Raw genomic sequence first — 22537 nt, 5'->3', positions numbered from 1 at the left:
AGGATATCGAATGTAGCTCAGGCTGGCGGAGAATTTGTGATCTAACTGCTTCCTCGTTGTGAGGGCCTGAGATTTCCATGAACTTTAATTTCTTAGCCTGCACATTTGAGTGGGGTATGCCTAGAGTCCTACGATGCCCAGCAATTCAACTTCTTCTTCTCTCTATTGTCTTTACTATTATTCTTGGCATTTTTATTTTCTTTCATTTTGTGCTGGTACTGGGGCTTGAGCTCAGAGCTTGGGTACTGACTCTTAGCTTTTTTACTCAAAACCATTACTTCATTATTTAAGTAACAGCTCCACTCTCAGTTGTTTTATGCTTTTTTTGGGGGGGAGGGGAGGTCCCCCCCCACCCCGCTGCTTAATTGGAAGTAACTGTCCCACGGATTTTCCTGCTCCAGCTCACTTCAAATCATGATCCTCAGTTCTTAGCTCCTGTGTAGGTAGTATTACAGAAAAGCTACCAGTGCCTGGCTCTATTTTTCTCATAAAGAAGGTTTTTTTTTGGTACATTTTTATTGTTATTATAAAAGTGATCTACAGAGGAATTACAGTTATATAAGTCACCCCTTTCCTTACTCTCTCCCAGCTTCTCCTTACTATCCCACCCACAAGTTATATAGTCCATTTTCAACCTAGTGTCCAATGGGTGCCAATCCTGCATTTGTTCACCCTTCAGAGAAGTTTCTTTTAAGCAAGTATTCGTTAAAAAAAAAAAAGATGCCCTTGGAGAAAAATGTAATAACGTACAAAAAAGCAAGTATTTGTTTCTTGCATAGAAAAAAATTTGCTCTTAAAGGTACGGGTAGTTGGGGGGAGATGAACTACTTTATTCTGAAAATACTGGTCTTCTACCAATTCTTCACTGAGATTGTGACCCCTGCTTCCTGTTTGGCTTCTGTCACTTGATCAGCAGCAGCTTGGGTGGGAGAGTGAGTGTGAACAACCAGCACTTGCTGTACAAAGGGTTTGTGGTTCTGGATACGTTGGGGATTCACAGAGCTGATGACTCCTTTTTCAAATCCCAAATGCTCACTGTGAACCTATGGGGCAGGCAGGATGCAGCCCAGGAGGGCAGAATTGTGTGTGTAGGTGTGTACAGTGTCCACAATTTTCTGGCTCATGACTTTGAAAGGACCGGCTAGTTCCAGAGACAGAAACATTCCACTAGCTGCCTAAAGAGAGATGGGTATCTGTGCCCCTGGCATTACAAGGACTGGTACTTGGGATGGAGGGGAGGGGGGAAGAAGCTGTTTAGTCTCTTCTCCAAGGTGTGCTCCCTGCCTAGCCAGAGTCTGTCACTTTGCCAGTCATAGGAAGACAGCTCGTGGACCAGATGCCAGCCTTGATCTGCAGAGCTTGATGAGATGCTTCTGGAAGGCCAGGGTACTTTGCCCGCCCAAGGATGTCTTAACTAATTAGCCCATTAGAGCCGATGGGCCTCAGATCATGAATTTGGAGCTGTCTGCTAATTATGCCTTGAGTGTGATTTTAGTTAAACGATTAAGGGCTCTCTCTCAGGGCTGTTCTCTGTACAGCTGTCTTCCAGGCTGAGCCCAGAGCCCAGCCAAGAGTCACTTCTGTCATGGGGGGGGGGGGGAAGAACCTGGATGCCAGGGTCTGGAGGCTCTGGACATTACAGGTGCTTGTTTCAGGTTGAGGTCCTTACAATGAGTGTGGCTGCATTCCATCTGCAGGTGTCCCAGTGTGTGTGTGCAGGAAGGGGAGTGTTACCATGCAGTGGTCCTCTCACACATTGTGGGAGGGGCCTCATGGGGGCCTTGGGGTCCCTATCTACTACTCCTGTCTTGGGCTTCATCCCAACCATGACCTTTCTACTTCACTGTGCATGTTCCACATATAGCCTGTAGCTTGATCCAGGCTTGCTGCTGCTTGCAAATCGGAAGTAGCATGCACTGCAGCTCCACCTTAGGTTTGGGGCTACTATTCACTTGCCTGTCAGGCTGTGCAGAGGAAGCCAGAAATGTGGTGTGGCCACCAAGACTCGGCTGTAATCAGCTGAGCTGGCAGGCAAAGTCCAGCAACAGACAGCATCTCAAGATGAAAGTCAGGTCTTTATGGCGTAGTAAGTGCACCCCTTGGCATGTAGAACATCATCGTCTCATAGGTAGATTAGAACCAGATACTAGTGGCTCATGCCTGTAATCCTAGCTATTCAGAAGGCTGAGACACGGACGATTGTGGCTTGAAGACAGCCCAGGAAGAATAGTCCACAAGACTCCATCTCTAATTAACTAATAAAAAGCCATAATGATGAAAGCTCAAAACAATAGCTCTTTAGCCATGAGCAAGAAAGCTGAACAAAAATGTGAAATTCTAACATTTAAGACAAAAAAAGGGCTGGTGGCTCATGACAGTAATTCTAGTTGCTCAGGAGGCTGAGATCTGAGGATCACAATTCAAAGCCAAAGCAGGAAAGTCTGTGAGACACTTACTTTCAGTTAGCCAGCAAAAAGCCACAAGCAGATTTGTGGCTCAAGTAAGTGGCAAAGCTCTAGCCTTAATGGAAACAGCTAAGGGACAGTGCCCAGTCTGCAAATTAAAGCCTCAGTACTGGCACACAAAAATAAAAAGGAAGTCATAGTCAAGTAAGAGAGCAGTTCCAGTTCAGGAGGAATGCCTATTTTCACTTTAGGAGCATTGCACAGGTGTGATAGAGTATTGGGGCTTATAACTATAGTTGTAGCATGGGTTTTCTGTGGGTGTAGTCAAGAGCTGTAGGACTGAAAAAAAAACCTTTCTGATCTAAACTCAGGTGTTCATTGACCTCACATAAAGTAAGCTCTGCGGTTTTCTTGATTTAAAGGAGAAATTGGTTGAGTATGCATAATCTGGAAGGATTGAGTGGATCTGGGGGACCTAGGCTGACCTCGATTGGGTTTGCTTGTTTTCCTGAAGACAGTTTTACCACATTAGCTAGCAGGATAGAAGTTTTCCAGCATATGAAAGTGTTGAACATCAGCATGACATTGCAAATAGAAAATTCCATGCCTGTGATAGGTTGCAGTTAAAAGACAGGCACAGTAAAAATACTCTGTACAATTGCTTTCAAGCTATGTGCGGAAAGAGTGTATGAAACATTAGTGAATTTGATGTCCTGTCCTCAAGATAGCTCACTGTATATATGCAAATAGGCTAAAATCTAGACAAGATATCCAAAACACTTCTGATACCAAGCATTTTGGATATATCAACTACCTTATTAATTCTCAGGAAGTTTCTTTTTTCCCCCCAATCTGAAAGTATAGTTGGCCACTTTCCGAAGTACCCTTTAGACCTGGTGCCTTAAAGCAGCCATTTGTCAAACATCTAGGGATTGCTTGGAACAATGCGCTTGATCTGTACTTAGCTGATCTGGCCTAGGCTAGGCCAATCTGGTTTGATGTGGGCCATTGTGGTTTGATGTGGGCTGGGCTGGACTGAACTTCAATGATTAAACCTTAACTTTCTGGATTGAGCTGATCCGAGTGAAATGGGTTGATCTGGGCTGGGATGAGCTGATCTGGCTCAGAGTTGGCTTGATCTGGCCTGATCTGGGTTGGATTGAGTTTACTCATGGCTGGGTTGAGTTGATTTGAGCTGAACTAGGTTGAATTAGAGGACAGTTATCACAATGTTTCATCTCAAGTAGATTGGCTAGGAGAAGATAACCCCCTTTTTCTGTGTGTGCCAGTCCTGGCACTTAAAACTAAGGGAAACTGGACATTGTCCCTGAGCTTTTCACTCAAGGCTAGTGCTCTACAACATATGAGCCTCAGTTCTACTTCTGGGTAGTTAATTAGACATCAGAGTTTCATGGCCTTTCCTGCCCAGACTGGCATTAGACTTCGATCCTTAGATCTCAGCCTCCTTAGTAGCTTAGATGATAGCACCTAGCAAGAGAAGTTGCAGTTTCTTTACCTATGTTTCATATTTCCTCTCCAGCAAGCTCAGGCATGTGTCATAGTGACAGGGCTTCAGAGAGGGAGAGGGAGCCTCAAGTCCTTACCAATTTACTATGCATTTACTACACTTACACATTTACTACTGATCCATGGCTAGAGCAGGTCATGTGGCTGAACTGGACTCAGCATGGAAGACTGCAGCAGTCACCAAAAGTGGATTGGAAGGTCTTTCCCCTTGCCACAGGCCCTAATGGAATCCTACTTTTGCCACTTTTCAGATGTGTGACTTTGGGCATTATTTGTGCAGTATCCCAGTTTTCTTCTCGATAAAGTGAATGTAAAGCATAGCTGTTGCACAGGTTTCAAAAGAGGGTAAATGCAAGGCATGTGACACAAAGTCTGACACCACCTGAGCTTTGGAAAATGGTGCTCTTAAGGTATCATCACCTTGCTAGGTCCACAGGCACATGAGTCATTGCCATCTATGACTTTCTGGCCTTTGGTTCCATCTCGGATGGACTCTGCTGAGTCCTTGCTCTCTGATTATGGAGAGTTGGGGCTGCCTGACTGCCCGATGTAGGTTTGGGTGCTCAGATTCACTCAGAGCTTGTCCCTTAATGGGATATGGCGCCCATCCTCAAAGAAGGTTCCAGAAGGTGTAGATGGGACTGAAGTGCTGCCTGCTACTGGTCAGGCACTGAGGGACTGAGAAGGTCATTAAGGGCCCTGTACCAGGGACCATGGCCACTCAGGTTGGCCTGCTCAGGAACTGTACTGGGCCTGTGGTAGAAGAGAAGGGCCCAGCAGCTGGGCTTCATCAGCGCGTGGAGACACGACCCCTGCCGGCCAAGGAATTCTGGCTGAGGCTGAGGAGAGGTTGCTTTGGAAGCACATCCCTGGCCCTGGAAGAATCCGAGCACCCTGGGCAGCAGGCCCAACTGGGGACTTGGGACTGGAATGCTGGGAATGGCAAGCTGGCCTGACTTCTAAGGCTTGGAGCTGGCTCTCTGGAGGCCTCCTTGCCTCCAAACTCCAGCCGCTCAGAGTTTCCCCAGCTCGGCCTGCTCCCCTCCCCTGCCTGTCCACTTTCCTCAGACTACCCCTTGTCCATCTGTTCTATCTCCCCTCCCCACAAGCTTTGTCCCCAACCTTCTCCCTACCCCCCTGCTCTGTCTGCCCCCTCACCTGGACTGTTCTCTCCTTGCTTGCCTCTTCCTACTCTGCCTCTCCTCCATATGTGCATTCCCTTTCCTCCCCCTCTCTTCTCTTCTCTCCATTGTACTTGCTCCCTGCCATGGCCTGGAGAGGACAGCCAGAAGTTGGAATGGTTCCGAAAGCCATAGCAACCATAGAGGCAAGTCCTGCTTCCTGACCTGAGCCTGGCAGTAGCGTTATACAGGCCCTCAGTTCAGAACTTCATTGTGTGCTGGTGCTACTTAGTGAGCATACCTGGTTCATTCACATCTGAGCTGCTCACCTGCCTTGCAGGCATGCTCTGGCCACTTGTCTCCTTCTCTTAGAGGCACCTGCAGTGCTTACCCTGTGCTAGTGCTACTTGCAGGATGATTTGGTTTTCAGCATAGGCTGAATCTACCCTTGGGTTCCAGCCAGAGCCTAAGTCCTAGGATACTGAAGGCTGATCAGAGTCTGCCTGGGCCTTGCTGTCTCCAGTCAGCCTATGTGTCCCTGGGAGAAATGTGTTCCAATCAGGATTTGGAGCTGCAGGTCCCAGAAGGTGTCTGTAAGGGCCTGCCAGGCAGGAAAATCCATGAGATTCTGATCTCCCAGTAACCACCACATAGCAGGAAGCAGGGCTATGGCTCAAGTGGTAGAGCACTAGCCTTGAGTGGAAAAGCTCAGGGACAATGCCCAGGCCATGAGTTCAAGTCCCAGTAAGGGCCAAAAATGTTTTTGGTGCTAAATTCAGGTCATTTCCTCATGGGCCAAGTTGCCGAGGCTCATGGGGTTTTTTTTTCTCAGGTTTCTTACCTTCTCTGCACCTCAGTTCCATCATTGGTAGAAAAGAACCATAGCAATGTCTACCCTGGTCCTGTGTCAGGTAAATGAGTTAATAAACAGTCTAGGGACAGCTGAATCTTAACGTGGCATGTCATTTGATTTCTTCCTGCTTTGCTGTGATTTCTTCGTGCCTAAAGGAAGTCCAGTGTCTTAATCTGGGTGTGGTGATGCACACCTATAAGCCCAGGTGCATGGGAAGTAGCAGAAAGGAGAATCATGGTCCAGGGTGACCTGGGCAGAACCATGAGACTCTACCTGAAAAATAACTAAAACAAAAAGCTGGGTTAGTGGTAAAGCATCTGCCTAGCAAGCTCGAAGCCCAGGGTTTGATTCCCCAGTACCCTCAAAATAAATTTCAGACACTTGTATCATAAAAATGTTCAAGATATATATAACAGCAGAGAGAATATGGAGCTGAGTTCTCAGGAATCAGCCACCAAGCACAGTATCCTGATCAGCTTTCCTGACTTTTAACAGACAGGCTGTGCCTTTCTGTGCCATCCTATATAGCAGTACATGTGCTTATTCCATCTGAGGACCCTGAGCTCAGCCTCTCTGCCCTGTACTTACATAGACAGCAGACTAGCAGTGCCTGGGGCATCATCTTCCCAGAGAAGAATTTCCCATGCTCCTTCAGCTCCTTCTCAGTGAGGGCCATAGATGTGCAGAGAGAGCTGTTCTTGTCTTTGGGCTCAAACTTTGTTTCCCCATGGGCTTCATGCTCATCTTTGGTTTGACCTTATGTAACCAGAGTTGATAGACTGCTTCTAATGAGCAGCACTTACAGTCTCAAGTACTTAATCTTCACAGCTGTTCATAGATCCTCACCACCCAGAGGGTAAACTGAGGCCCACGCAAGACCATAGTGTGCCTGGTACCATACAGCACCACACATTCTGTGTGCTGAGCAAGGCCGTAATCTTCAACCTCATCTGGCCTGAGTCAGGTCTCTTTCCTTGCCGGGCTGCTCCTCTCTGTAGCATCGTTATGGGGTCCTAACCACTAGGACTTGGCCTATTCCTTTTTTATTTTCCTCAGTCCTGGGGCTTGAACTCAGAGCCGGAGCACTATCCTTGGGCTTTTTTTTTTCTCTCAACATTAGAGCTCTACCACTTGAGCTACAGCACCACTTCTGGCTTTTTTCTATGTATGTGGTATCAAGGAATCAAACCCGGGTCTTTGTGCAAGCATTCTACCACTAGGCCAAACTCCTGGCCCATTGGCCTATTATTAAAACTAACTTGATAATGATTATTTTTCAAGGTCCTAATTGCCAGGCTGAAACTGCTGGGGTCCTTCTTGAGGGATTCTGCATTTGTTGATTATTGCAGGCAGGGACAGCTGGAGTGCTCCAATCTAAAAATTCAAAACATTCCAAAATCCACAACTTCCTGTGTGCTACCCGAAGCCACATGTGGAAAATTCCACACCCTAAAACTTAACAGCAGGCAGCAAACTATTAAAATATAATAAACCCGCCTCCAGACACTGTCTGCAAGGTGTATGTGCAACAGGAGTGAACTTCGTGGTTGGGCCTGGGGTACTGTCCCCAACATGAGCTGTCTCTGTTTGTGATCTCTGCATCCAGTGCTAAGTCTAGTTGACGAAGCATACATTTCCTCCTTTTCTTTCCCTCTCTCTCAAAGACCTTTGCCTCCAGAGACAGACTTGCTGCTTGACCTTCAGGATGGCTTAATAATGGAGGTGGGGGAGGGGAATCAGGAAGAGGTAATCTGCACTGGGTGAATTGACCCTGACTGCTGTGTCATGGACCCTGGTGGCTGGAAAGCCTTTAAGGCACTCTCTTGTCCTGCCTTTTTCCTTTTGTACAAATGGGGGAAACTGAGGCAGAACACCCCATTCTTGGGCCAGCCTTATTTCCCTTCATAATCCTTGACTTAGCACAGCCAGCAGGACAGAAAGTGTTCTAGGGCAGAACTTTAGAAGGCCTGGAGTTGATGGGAATGGGGAGCCGGTGAGGCTGCAGAGGAGATGGGGGAGAGGAATATGCTGTTTGGCTTGGGATGTGAGCCAGGGAGTTGACCTCAGGCTGTCAGCCTAGCTGGACCATGAAGTAAGCAGAGGCCACCCTGGTGTGGTACTGGAGAGCTGGGGTGGACCAAGCCCAGAGGGGCAGGGCTACCATCTACACAAGAGTGGAGCAGCCTGGCTCTGTGTGTATGTGCGTGCGTGCCTGCGTGCGTGCCTGCGTGCCTGCGTGCGTGCCTGCGTGCGTGCGTGCCTGTTCTACTCTGGAGTGGAGGGCATTTGCACCTGCCCAATTTGCATTTGGATGGTGACTTGGCTGCCATGGTGGGTGGAGTTGGCCAGGCTGTAGGAGACGCCGGCCTAGGTTTTGAACTGTAGCCAGGGCCTGTGCTGGAAGAGGCAGCAGGCTCCAGGCCAGTCCATGCTGGCCCCAGATCAATGAAAGCTGTTCTGGGGCCAATGCATTGCTACTACTATGTGGGGCTGCAGGGGGAGTGGGGCTGTGGAGTGGAGCAGGGGCTCCTGAGGCAGCTGGAGGCCGTGGCTCCAGCATGGCCAGGTCCTCAACCAGCCTGTACCCTTTCCCACTGTGACACACAGCCCTCCTCGTTCCTGCTGCCTTCTACCCAGTGTGGTTTTCTCAACACATGGGGCAAAGTCCCTGCCGAGGAGGAAGAGGGAAGTGTGCTGTTCACTTCCTGCCACTGTGTGTGCTTGGTAGAGTGCCGAGACTTCATGGTGGTGGGGCGGCCGGGGGGGGGGGGGGGGGGAATGGAAATGTACAGACCCTAGTCTCACTCAGCCAGCCACATTCATGAGGTTACCACCCACAGAGCACCATGGAGATAGTCTGGGGGTTCTTAGCAGAAGGCACATATTGGGGAGAAGACAGTGTAACCCCTGGTTCATCATTTACCCCTGACAGCTCAGTTGCTCCTGTTGTCTCAGCCTGTTCAAAAGTGCCCTGCTTTAGATAGTAAAATTATATGGGCACCTGCCATGGTATATGACCTATAATGTAAAGTCTTGACCTCTGGGGTGGCCTGTTGTGAGGTAGTGGAGCCTTTAAGAGGTGGAGCCTAACGAGAGGTCTTTAAGTGGGCGGGAGGGGGCGGGGACAACGTGCCTTCTCTAAAAGGGGCAGGCTCCCTCCTCTTTCTCTTCTGCATCCTGGCCGGTATGTAAGTGGTTTACTTCTTTGCTTTCTCCTCATCATAGCCATCATCAGTGCCCAAACCAGAAACTTAAAAGAGCACTGGGTCTGTCTCACCTTGAACTAGACCTCTAAAAACACGAGCCTTTCTCTTTGGAAGCTGGTCATCTCACATGGTTGTTAGGGTGCTGGGAAGCTCCTGGAAAGACATGGATGTGTGTCTGTTTTATTGCTGTTGAAATAGGCTCAAACAGACAGAGCTGAGATGGAAACTGAGCCTATAGGACTTGAAAAGCAAGGTTTTCCCACAATCCCACTCTAGCTTTCACCATGAAGGGTGAAAGTAAGTGTTCTCAGGCATTGACCCTGGGTCCACCCCTGTGCTAGGGAAAGAGGAGGACTGACGGTGTAGAACTCATCTCCAGCCACTTGCAGAAAAATAAGCTCAAAGTGACTTAGCAGAAAGGAGAGACTTAGTGACCCATTCCACTCAATAGGGGATCAACCTAGCTTCAGGTATAGTTTGATCTAGGTGCTCAAATGCTGCTTTTCTCTTCCACAACTTCTTGGGTCTGTTTTCCTCAATGCTGATGTCTTACTTGCCTGGTGGTAGAAGGTTCTCAGCAGTGTCAATCTCATCCACCCAAAAGAAGAGTCCCTAAAGTAGCATCTCCTTTGTCTGGCGTAGGTCACACACCTGACAAACCCCTGTGGCTAAAGCCGTGAAAAATCCTCATTGGTCAAACATTGGAGTCTGCTTTGGCTCTGCCACTTTTTGGCTTATGACACTACTGAGCCCCTCAGTTTTCCATCTGGACACTGAAGAATTGTTACTGAAGTTTACAAGTGGACTTGTGGCTGGAGATTTGTGCCTCCCCCCCATGCTCAGTGTGTCACTTTGAGTGGCACTTTCTGGGGAGCAGGAAGTTTGGCTCTGCCTGGCCTGACCCCAGCCTGGAGTGTGGGGACTGCCTTGACCTTTCTTCTCCTGCAGTCCCATAAGCACCTTCACGGGGGTGGTGCCTTCCAGCTGCACCCTGCCCTGCTTTGCCTGTCCACCGTTAGTCTCCCCAGCTGTAGAGAGGACTGACACTCCTTCATTTGGCCTTTGTGTGTTGTTCGGAGGTTTGGGTATGCAAGGTGGTCTCTGTTACAGATACCTTATGACACCCAGGCTCCAAAGCCACCTCACAGCTTCTGCCAAACCTCCAGAGGCCTCCCAGAGTCCACCCAGTCCCCTGACCTGAGCTGCTGACCAGCTCCCAGGGACCTACAGCACCTCCAGCTACCCACTATTTTTGGTCTGTGTTAGGGTTGAGATGAGGAGGACAGAGCTGTCACCCAACCCCACATCCTCATGACACCTCTTTGACATGATAAACCGGCTTTCTGCCTACCATTTCTGGACTCAAACCTGCCTGCATTACTCCATAAGAATGGGCCTGCAGCCTTGCTGCCTTTGAGGGTCCAGTCAGAGCAGCAAGAAGCAGGCAGGGTCTGGCTGGGCATTCTTGGCCCAGTGCGCAGCTATAGGGAGCAGTAAAGTAGGGGGAAATCCAGCACAGAGGCCTACAGCCTCACCTTTCCTCCTGGTTGCAATCAGAAACCCTCCCATCTCACAGAAATGTGCAAGACTCAACAGGCAAGGGCTCAGGCATTTCCAGAAGGCGTCTACATGTACATCAGCAGAGAGCCAACTTGATGCCTATTTTGGCTTGTTTTTAGTGTGTCACCTTCAAAGTGCCTTGCTTCTCTTTCTTCCTGTACCAGTGACCTCACACATTCACCATGAACAGCTGGGATCCGGCTCCAGGCACCACCTCTCAGAGCATTCTGGTGCCTGTCTGTCCCTCCAGACGTGTGTCTCTGACCCCAATGCCGCGAGGGTGGTGTGGGTGGCCGTAGGCCTGTTCTTGGGGAAAGAAAATGTAGTCAGTAAATATAGAACTGCGTTTGGTTGTTCAGCACATGTTTGTGGAGCCCTCCTTTGTCTTGCATGGATACGTCCCATGTGGTGAGGGCCTCAGAGAACAAGAGGCAGCCAACAGGTGATGGAGGGCAAGGATTGTGATTTTTGTCAGTTTGCTTCGAGGTTAGGAAAGATCTTGACAACAAAACTCGGAAGGAGGGGAATTCATAGAGAGGTATAGGTTTGGGAAATGCCACGAGTCAGTTGGGATCCATGCAAACTTGTGATGCCTGGTGAGCATTTGGTGATGTGACACAGGCAGCGGGGCCACATCATGGTTTTACTGGAAAACAGCTTTGTTTAATTATTTCTTTAATTGTGAAGGCATTGCATGTTTTAGGAAAGAGAGAAGACAACAGCCCAGAAAGCTGGCTAGGCAGAGGAGACAGCTCCATTCTCAGCTCCCCAGCCGTGTCCTGTGCCCTGCACAAGCAGATCGTGGGCCTGTTTTGTGTATCACTTCCACTCTGGTGTGGGAGGTGGCAAAGGCCCCACCACAGGGAAGGCATAGGGCTCTTGGGGTGTGAACACCACACAGTCCTGTAGGAGAAATGGAGAGAGGGTTCTCAGAGCTGGATTGTGGACGGCTGAGGACAAAGTCAGGAGCTGGGAAAGGGACATCCAGAGGGGCTGGAAGCAGAGCAGGCAGATGCTTCTGAGTCTGATGAGGTAGACCGTGTACGTGTGTGTGTGTTTGTGTGTGTGTGTATCTGCATGCGTGTGCATACATGTGTGCATGTATGCAGATATGTAGTGTTGCATGTGCACATATGCATAGGCATGTGTATATGCATGGGCATGTGTGTACTTGTGAGTGCACTTGTGTAATATGTTCATGATGTTTGCATGCATGCCTGTGTGCCTCTGTGTATGCAATTGGGTACACACACCTGCCACATATGTAATTATGCCTACCCCTGCACATGTACATATCTGTGTTTGTGCCTGCATGTGCTCATGCATAGAGCATGAGTGCACATACGTGGATACATGTGTGTATGTGTGCATGTGTCTGAGAGTCTGGCTCAGGCTCCTCATTATTCCCTAGAAGTTCCAAGATAAGTGAGTGGAAAGGATCATATTGCATCTCTGTAGTTCTACTATGAAAGGCAAGAGGCCTGATCTCTTGCTCTTGAGGCTGGTGAGGGATCCCAGAGTCTCCTGACTCCTTGGTTGCTCACTTAGCAGGCTATTGCCCTGGGCAATGGTGTGCATCATTCCCCACAGTGAGGTGACCTCTGTCATCAGTGGACAGTGACAATGACATGTCTTTAGTGACCTGGCTCAAGGCCACCCTTCTCAGCAAGGCATACAGGCTGGACCCTGGCAGCAGACCTGGGACCTGGCCAGGCCAACAGCTGCTGGTAGAAGCAGCCCAGTTGCACGCTGGGCAGAGGTGCCCATCTCTCCCACCCCCCTCCGCCCCGCCCCAGCCACTTGGTATACATTTGGCTGTGCTGCAAGGTGGCCAGCAGCCAGGAAGGTTGGCAGAGTGGTGGACAGTGGCCTTGTGTGATTGGGACAGGACTGGCTGGCTTTGCCTGCAGACCTTGGTTGGAGGGAAAAGTGTGAAAGATCCAGACGAAGAAGAAGGAGCCAAGGCTCTTACAGAGTACATGCCAGCTCTGCTGGGCAATGGGCCTGGTGCTTTCCTCCACTCTCAGTTCCCTTTCACATTGGGAAACTGAGGCATACACAAGTGTATTCATTTGTGCAGAGTTTTGCAGTGTACATCAGAAGAGCCAAGCCAAAACTCAGGCCTGACTGCCTACTGAAGTAAATCTGTTATCCTTAAGCCTTCTTCTTGGCTCATGGGGTCAGAAATAGGGACTGCTGGGCTGTGGGTATTTAGAGCGTACCTTGATTCTCTGTAGTCACCATTATCCATTCTCAAGTCCTTATCCCCACCACCCCAATTGTCCCCCACGCAAGCCTATCAGCTGTGGGTTTCCTTCGAGAAAGCGCTCTGAATTCAGGCTATGTGTAGAAAGAGTCCAGCTAAGCTAGTGGCTGGCTTGTTCTGGATAGTCTTATGTACCAAGTCACCCTTCTCCCTGCTGAGATGCCACAGTTTGAGGTGAGAGCATTCTGGGTAATAAGATTTACCATTTCTGTCAGTTTGGGAATGATTTTCCTCATTGGCCATTTTTTTTCATGTTTAGAAATTACATTCCACACCGGTCACGGTGGCTCACACCTGTAATGCTAGCTACTCAAGAGACTGAGATCTGAGAATCAAGGTTCAAAGCCAACTCTGGCACTAAAGGACCGGAGACTCGTATCTCCAATTAACTTCTAGAAAATGGGAAATGGGGCTTGGCTCAAGGGTAGGTAGGGTGGTAGCCTTGAGCTGAAGAGCTCAAGGACAATGCCCAGGCCTAGGTAGGGTGGTAGCCTTGAGTTGAAGAGCTCAGGCACAGTGCCAGGCCAAGTTCAAGCCCCATGACCCACAAAAAGAAAAAAAGAAACTACATTCCACAACCAGGTGCCTGCACCTTGGGGAAGAGCCTGGAATCACCTGCTGTGCACTTGCCTTCCTCCCTATGGTCTGACATGCAGCACAGGACTGCATTTTGGGGTTCTTTATCTATTATGGTTCCCACAGCATGCTCTCTGGACTTCTGGGTGCTGGGATTGGAGGTGGTAAGTGGGGGACATCTTGTATCAATGATTTTGTATTTATTTAGTATGAATTATGTGTTAGGTTTTTTTTCCCCTTTGTTCTGGTCCTGGGGCTTGAGCTCAGGGTCTGGGCACTGCTCCTGAGTTTTGTGTTGTTTTGTTTTCTCTCAAGACGAGCATTGTGCCTCCACTTCCAGTTAATGATGGTTAATTGAAATTTGGAGTCTTATGGACTGGGGCTGGCTTTAAATCATGATCTTCAGATCTCAGCCTCCAGAGTAACTTGGATTAGAGGTGTGAGCCACTGGAGTTGGGCTTGAATTGTGTGCATTTTTTTTGTCAGTCGGCGGGCTTGAACTCAGGGCCTGAGCACTGTCCTTGGGCTTTCTCAAGGCTAGAGCTCTACCACTTGAGCCACAACACCACTTCTGGCTTTTTCTATGTATGTGGTACCAAGGAATCGAACTTGGGTCTTTGTTCATGCTAGGCAAGCACTTTACCACTAGGCCAAACTCCTAGTCCTTGAATTATGCTTTTTTAAAAACAAAATAAGGGGCCAGGAGTTTGGCCTAGTGTTTAACATGCACAAAGACCTAGGTTCGATTTCTTGGTACCAAATACATATAAAAAGATGGAAATGGTGCTGTGGCTCAAATGGTAGAGCACTAGACCTTGAGAAGGCCCAAGGATAGTGCTCAGGCCCTGAGTACAAGCCCTGGAAATGACAAAAACAAAACAAACAAAAAACAAAGTAGTTTTCACACATGATTTTGCTGATCTTATTCAAGAAAAAAGGGTGGGGGAAAAGGGGAAGCGATCCATTTATAGAGAAATATTCCGTGTTTCCAGTACCCTGAGTGGGACCTCACAGTGGAGCAAGTTGTGATAATGGCAGGTTTTGGGGTGACACCAACCTGAGGAGCAGACTTGGCCATTCACTATGGGGTCTCAGGCCTGACACCCACACCCCCCCGGCATGCTCTGTTGTCCCCTCTGTGCTATAAACATCCACCTTCCCAGCACCAGACCCTTGAGCCCAGGTTGTGAGCTCAGATGGAGGCCCACACATGGGGAACCGAGGCTGGGCACACAGCGAGGGGCACTCGGATTACATTTTGAGCAGATAAAAATAGTTGGGAGCAATGTGAGGAATTTTAATCACAGCTCCACGTCTTTGGAGCCTGGAGGGCTGCTCCTTGTGGGCAGAGGCCAAGGCCAGCACTGGAAGTGAAGGGGGAGGCTGTGGCAGGGCTACCATGCAGAGGTGGCAGAAACCTCTGTCCACAGCTGGTGTCCAGGTGTGTTAGAGTCTGTGACTTGGCCCTGGGGGCCATGGGAGGTAGTTTTTATGTAGTAACAGAAGCTCAGCCTTGCTGCTAGTAATGGTGGAAGTTTAGTGTGTGTGTGTGTGTGTGTGTGTGTGTGTGTGTGTACTGAAGATTGAACTCTGGACCTGGGAGTTGTTACTTGGCTTTTTGGCTCAAGGCTATAGTTCTCAATCACTTGAGCCACAGCTCTAGTTCCAGATTTTTGGTGGTTAATCGGAGATAAGAAATGTCATGGATTTTTCTGCCTGGACTGGCTTTAAATCGTGATCCTCAGATTTCAGCCTCCTGAATGGCTAGGGTTAAAAGGCATGATCCAGGGATGCCTGGCTAGTTCCAGTGGATTTTGTAACCATTCCAGATTGCAATGCTGCAAAGAAGATGGGATAGGCCTGGTCTATAGTCCATGGACAGACCTCTGTTGAGTACCTGTTATGTATCAGATTCATAGCCAGAGCAGAATCTGCCAGATTCTACTTGAAGGTCGATGACCTGAAGCCCATCTGCTGCTTTCTCTACCTCCTTTCCTTCTCTCTGTATGAATGAGCATCTGGCTGAAGCAGAGTTGAGACAAGATGTGCCTGGGTCTCAGAGGAAATACCATCCAGTAGCTCTTGCTAGGTGGATCTCATGGCTGCAGCTGGGATATATACTGGGCAGACAGAGTCAAGAGCCACTGCTGGTGACCTGTGGTTGAGAGGCTGCCCTCATTTCTGGGTAGTTTTACAGGGAGGGGGCTTGCTCTCTTCCTGTCCCTGGAGAGAATAGCATCTCTAAACTCCTGACCTGGAGTCAAGGCCTCTGGGAGCCTTGGTCCATCTCCCCAGTCCCTCGATGGTGACAGTCTTTGCATCCCTAGCCTGTATGTTGGCCTGAGGCAGACAGCTCTCCAGTACTTCCTTTGGTTTGCTATGGTTGTAAGTAGAGTGGCTCTGGGGACCAATCAAGGGGGAAACTGGGCAGGAAGAAAGAGGTCTACAGGTTAGAGTGCATGCTATGCCACACAGAGAAAGAGGCCCAGAAAATGAGGCTTGCCTTCCTTCGCTCCCCTGTTTCTTAGGGTGTAGCTCTAGAGGAAAATTAACACCCCCTCCTCAACTCAAGAAAATGACCAGATCATTGATGAGGTGGGGCTAAGAGTTGGAATTTTAGCATGCCTGTAACTGAGCAGGATCTTGAACTTTATCCAAGCCTCCTATCCATTCTGGACATAAGAAGGCCCACCCCCGGGGCCATTTGGCCTAGTGGTTAAAGTGCTTGCCTAGCATGCACGAAGACCCGGGTTCAATTCCTTGGTACCACATATATAGAAAAAGCCAGAAGTGGTGCTGAGGCTCAAGTGGTAGAGCTCTAGCCTTGAGAAAGTCCAAGGACAGTGCTCAGGCCCTCAGCTCAAGCCCAGGACTGGCAAAAAAAAAAAAAAAAAAAAAAAAGGCCCACCCCAAACATTCTGACCTGTCTTGCCACCTTTTCTGTAACACCTGGCATCTTTTACTTCATCTGCTGACTTCGTCTACTGAAAAGGTTTGTTCAGTCAGGCTTCAGTGTACCCTAAGTAACCTGTGGATGTACAGCTGTCCTTTGGTATTGGGATTCCATAACCACAGGCTCAGCCGACATTGGATGGAGAATATTCAGGAAGAAAAAGTTGTACTTATACTAAACATGTGCAGACTTCTTTTTCTTGGTATTCTCCCAGCAGTACAGTACAGTAGCCCTTGCATTTCTGGTTATTGTAAGGAATCTAAAGATGATTTCAAGTCTTTGGGGGGTGGATATGGTGGTCCCTGCCTGTAATCTTGGCACTTGGAAGAAGGAAGGAGGAATGTGAGTTCAATTCTAGCCTGAACTACAAACCAAGACCTTGTCTCAACAACAACAACAACCCAGGGTTTTGTTTGGGTTCCTAGAAGCCTCCTGGAACCCATGCCCCAAGGAGATGGAAGGGCAACTGTCCTGTTGAGCAATAATAGAGTCTGATAAGACTGAGATTTCTCATGCTGTCCTTGCCTCTTCCTGCAGGCAGTGATGCATGTGTTCGGTGCTTCTCATCCATACAGGTAGTTTAGCTGTGTCTCTTGTACTTTTTCCCCTTACTCTTCCTGTGCTATGGCACTTTCCATGGCAGGTGGCTAACTAGCCTCATTCTTTTGAACCTGTGCGGTTGTATTCGTGTAGAAAATCAGCTTGGTGTCTCTCATCGGCTGGCGAGGTGGTTCTGACTTGGTTAATAGGAGTCTTGAATATTGCCTTGAACATGAATGGGACCCATTGCATGTGTATGAATTGGATTCCAGGAGGTTTGGGCTGCTGAGCCTTGAGTGATTGTGAGGACCAACTGGGACATTCCCAAGCACATTCCAGAAAAGGGCACTGCAGACGGACAGGAGCTGCCATTTTGTGCTTCCAAACTTTGTGCCAGATGCTCTTTGGGCATTCTTTCTACATTTCATGTGCCCTCTTTGACATCTAAGTCCTCATTTCATAGCCCAGGAAAAATGAGGCCAGTGCATTTGCTGCCTCTCAGCTGCTGAGGGTGGTAGCGGCCCCGAGCCAGGTCCATTCGGTTGCTGGTGAATGGAGAGGCCATGTCCTACCTCCTTAGAGGAGACGAGAGGCCTAGGAAGGCCTGGCAGGCCGGGGAGAGAGAGCCTGCCAGGCATTTGCTGGGGCAGCTCCAGGCAGGCTGCTTGGATCTAAGGGTTTCGAAGTGGCCTGCACTCAGCCTTCTCTTCCCACGAGCATCTCAGCACTCTGCTTTCCTGGAATGTATATGTCCTGCTGAGTTCCGTGGGCACCGGGAATTGGCTTTGAAAGCCTGTGGCACCACATCTGTGAACTCTTAGAGAACAGAGAGATTGACACAGACCTGCTGGGGCAGAGGGAGGGGAAGTATGACGTTTCCAAGACAAAGGAAAATCCCCAGCCCACGCCAGCCTGCCCCCCACGGCCCTGCTTTGATGTGGTTTTCCCATCCTGGAAGCCTTATAAGGCACTGAGCCCTGCGAGTCTGGGCTTGGGGCTGGTGCTGGCCGCAGGGACTGGCCTCGCTTCCTGGGGCCCAGAGTGGGGCAGCACTGGGAGAGAGGCGTGTCTGCGTGTCTAGGCCCTGTTTCCTAAGAGGCCACTGAACTAGTCCCCTGGGCTAGAGTTCTGAGGACCCAGGAAAGGCTTTCATCAGAACTTGGAGCAGGGGCTAAAGCTAACAATCCTGGAGTCCAACAGGGAAGAGGCCTGGAACCTAGCCAGAATGGTGGGGACAGAAGAATTGGTAGATGGTCACTGCATACCCAGCTCCACTCACAGGCTTCTTACAAGGAGGGGCCATCATGAAAGATGAAGGCTCTTACTCTCTCTGTGATCTCAGACAATTCCCTCAGGAATTGTCTCTGTGCCCCAGGTTCTCATCTGTAAAGTGGGTGTAATAACCACGATCCTGGGAAGAGTCTCTCAGTGATGTGGTGGGGATTGTCTCAAGGAATAAGGATGTGTTGAACAAGCTAGGGCTGTGTCCTCAGGAGTCTGAGAGGTGATTTGAAGGCTAGTGAGTCACTCTGTGCCTCCCAGCTGTTTCCCAGCAGCTGTTCGATAATAATGATAGGAGAAGGGATAAACAGTCACCACCAATCTGTCTGACTCCACTTACAGTACCAGGAAGATCAGGTACAAGGCTGAGCTTCCTCACAGCTACCCTGGGATGTCACGTGTATTGTCTGGCCCACATGAAGATGAGCAGAGTTGGGGAAACAGAGCTCCTTCACACAGCTTTGCTTGAGATCTGCCTGATTCCAGTTCTGATCCCTCTACACTGAGGCTTGTGGCTGCTGAGGGGTCTGAGCGACCAGTTCCCAACAGCCCCTGTTTCCTATAGGATGATGCAAAGAGCCTGGTCTTAGGGCTTGCATGCAGCTCTCCAGTCTGCACTGGAGAACAGGACCAGGTCCCTACACTGTGGGGAGGCCTTGAGGGCTCATGAAGGCCATTAGACACAGGGAAATATTTGTTCTCTGACCACAGAGCTACTGGATCAGACTTTTTCTTTGTACTTAAAGCATGTCTTCTGTCCCTGGAAAGTGCCAGGGTTCTTGGCCTTCTCAGCTGTCATGCTTACAGGTGGACAGTTCCACTGCGTGTTGAAGCTGGTCTAGAACCAGCTCTATCCCCCCCTGGCTGATGGTCCACCACCAGCCTCCAGCCTCTGGAGGGTTTATCCTCACTCAAACCTCCATTAGCGTGGCACCGGGACTCTTTACATTCCTTCAAATAGGGCCTTAAAGGGCTGTCAGTACTAACCCAGGAGGGACATCTATTTGGCCTGTTGCTACCCCTGGAGGGAGGTGGCAGTATGCATTGGCACTTGTGTATGCTTGTACACCTGCACATGTATGTGTGTGTGTGCGTGTGTCTGTCTGTCTGTTTCCACTCCCCAGCATGAAAACCAGGCTTTAATTGGCTGCTGGGGGTGTCCCAGCCATCTGAGGATGCCACCTGTGTGCACCTCTTTCCTGTCACTTTCTCCCAGCTTCCCTGTCAACTCTGGCTCTGTGAACACAAACAGCCAGTTTACAAGCCTGGGAAATGTTCTGTCATTATAATAATTGGCAGAGGAGGAGAGCGTGGAGCATCGCCTGGTTTTGAAGTAAATGGGGCACCAGGAGCCTGGAAAGGCCACATTTTAACCACCATTGGGAAAGAGGACAATGCCCCCAAGTGATTTGAAAGACTCTGAACAGAACAGAGCCATCCTCATCCACAGAACTCAGGCTGTTTATCTTCAAAACAAGAACCCAGAGAACAGGAAGCTGACCCTCAGCTGCAGGGGTGTCTCCAAGACACTCCTGGCCTGGCTTCAAGCATTTAAGGTGCAGAGATTTTGTTATTTTTCTCACCAAGGAGCGGATGTTTCTCCTTTTTCTTTTTGTTCTTCTCACAAAGAGAATTTGGTGACAGCTGCTGCATTTGGGCTTTATATTACTTGTCCTTTCATGAGTTTGAGGGGGACTATTAGAGCATCATTGTAGGCCTTATGAGTGGCATAATCCCCCAAACCTTAGCTGAGCCCCCAAAGAGGAATATTTTCCAAAGTGGATTGTTTGCATCGTGAATCACTTGCGATACTTTTGAGAAGCAAAATCCTGTGGTGAGAATAGTGTTGGAGAATGTAATATATATAGCAACCCGTAGAGATTAAATGTTAATAACTACAGAAAAGGCTCTGATAAGTTCTGAACTAAGGAGTCTCATTTAGCTCTGTCTCAAATAATTTTCTTTGATCTCCAAACTCTTTGTGATAAAACCCCAATGATTGTCGAAGCTTCTTTGACAGCTTTGGTTTAGCTTCTTGCATTGTGTGCAGCCATTTTTCTTGAACATTTTGGATAGGTGGTGCCTGTCACACATATTTCTCTGCCTGTGGACCAGTGAAACCTCCCTCACCCTGAATGCAAGGACCATGCAGACCAGGTGTGGGTGCAGTGTCAGATATCTAGCTCCCTGGAGCAAGCACAGGGGCAGGCAGGCAAGAGTTAGGTCAGTGACTAGAAGGTAGTTGCAGGATGAGACATGGCGTAAGTGGGGCCCAGCAAGAGCCAGAGTTTGCAGGTCCTGATCACCTGCTGTAGTCAGTGAGGTCATGTTGGGGACAGAATAGAGCCCCACAGGGCCAGAGACCCAGCTTTGTTGAGAAAAGGGCCAGATTTTGGCCACTTTCTGAGGCCCAGAGGAAGCATGCTGGGCCTGGTGCCGTGAAGTTGGCTTAGCTGATGGATAAGGGGCACTTTCTGCTCTTGCCTAGGGAAGGGGATGATGTCCCCCGTGAGATGTGGGGTTCTAAACCACTTTTTTGGTGCTGTAGACCTGACGAGTCCCCTGTACTGGGTCCACCCCAGCCTTCTAATCCTGTCAGGATCTCATCTCTCCTCTGTTGCCAGAAAGATGGACACACCTCCCTAATGTCCCCTTTTATCTTCCCCCAGGAGTTCACTGGTGACGTTTTCCGGGAAGCACTCAGTGAGGAGGAAGAGGAGGACTTCCGGCTAGAAGGTACTTGGAACCCATGCTCCCCTAGCAGCAAGGTGGGGAAAGGGTCTTCTTGTCAGCTAGATGACCTGTGGGGCCCAGAGGCTGCGATTCATGGGCTGAGGAGGAGGAGGAGGAGGAGGAGGAGGAGGAGGAGGAGGAGGAGGAGGAGGAGGAGGAGGAGGAAAAGGGACAAGAAGAGGAAGAAGAGGGAAGTTATTCTGTCCCAGGACTAAGCCAGCAGAGCCCGGATCTGGAGGGTCACATTTGAGCCTGGTACCCATTAGCTGGGTAACCTTACAGGCTCTCGCAGCCCAGCTTACCCTCCCTTCTCCCAGCATCACACTGATATGCTTAGTGTAGGCCACCCACAGGGCATTGTCGGGGGCATGTGGGCTGAGTGCCTTGGGCGATAGCTGTTCTGCCTCCCCTGTTGAATAAATGCACATGCACATACAGGTGCACACTGATGCACAAACACATATGCACATCCCCTGTCTTATCCATTGCTCTGGCCCTGTCGCTGAGAAATGTGCTGGACTGTAAAGAGCTGCAGCCACTTGTGTGGGCCAGTCCCTAGTGTACTGGCTTTCCATGGGGCAGGCCAGCCTTCCCAGCCTTCCCTGCGTGGGGCCCCAGGCAGCTCAGGTAGCAGAAGGAAATGCATTTCATCCTTTTAGTCAGTATCTGAGAAGAGGCATGACAAACTAGGGAGAAGAAGGACTTCAGGCTAGAGAACTGGGGGCTGGGGTAGAAAGGTCCTCAGGAAACTCTCAGATTTAGGCCTTGGGGATCCTGACACCTTTGAGGAGAAAGTAACAGTGGAGGGAGGCCACCTGGGGATAGAGGCTCATGGATGCACTTTGCCACGAATGTGAACAAGCTCTCCGGTTGCACCAGATACACACACCACTCTTGAAGACGAGCTGTTGGATGATGTTTGCATAGCTTCCCAGGAGTGGAGGCAGGGGATGCATGCATGTATGCCAAGCTTTGCTTGAGTCTCTGTAGGCCCCAGGTCAAGGTCAGGAGTAGTGTGGGGATAGAAAGCTTTGTTTAGGCTCTGGAGTTCCCTCAAGCCTGTTTATTGTAGACTGGAGCTGGTACTTTAAGCTTAGTTGCTGAGAGCCTGAGTTATCACCCTTGTCATAGAGAGATGCTGAGATCTGGTGCTTCATTCAACACGTTCATCCACCCATACCTTAGCACTAGTTGTATCCTTCCATCCATACTCTCGTCATGTCTGCCTCCTGTCCTGCATCCCTTCACCCATCAGCCTCACTGGTCCTCACAGGTCCTCATCTTTCACAAGGGTGACTTTACCCTTGTGATCAGCGACATCCATCTGATATCACCCCAATCACCCCCACTTGTCATCCTCCCGTTGCATGCTTTCATCCATCATTTACTAAGTCCTGGTTATAGCTGAAATCTGGAACTCTGTGTGTGTGTGTGTGTGTGTGTGTGTGTGTGTGTGTGTGTGTGTGTGTGCGCGCGCGCGCGTGCACGTGCATGCGTGTACATGAAGGTGCATGTG

General features: G+C 49.5%; 1 protein-coding gene across 2 annotated transcripts in view; it reads left to right on the top strand.

Annotated features, from left to right (window-relative positions):
• The window catches only part of Nkd1 (NKD inhibitor of Wnt signaling pathway 1), a 74012-nt gene that overhangs the window by 28417 nt on the left and 23058 nt on the right, over nucleotides 1-22537 (top strand). For both annotated transcript variants that reach the window (XM_090357663.1, XM_090357664.1), the window contains one exon: nucleotides 20958-21024. In XM_090357663.1, the coding sequence (XP_090213789.1) occupies nucleotides 20958-21024 (67 nt within the window). The remainder of the gene's footprint in view (nucleotides 1-20957; nucleotides 21025-22537) is intronic.

This window comes from Megascapheus bottae, chromosome 24, assembly GCF_031878675.1.
Source record: "Megascapheus bottae isolate mThoBot1 chromosome 24, mThoBot2.hap1, whole genome shotgun sequence".
In the NCBI taxonomy this organism is placed as follows: Eukaryota; Metazoa; Chordata; class Mammalia; order Rodentia; family Geomyidae; genus Megascapheus; species Megascapheus bottae.
This window is presented reverse-complemented; position numbering and strand designations above follow the sequence as displayed.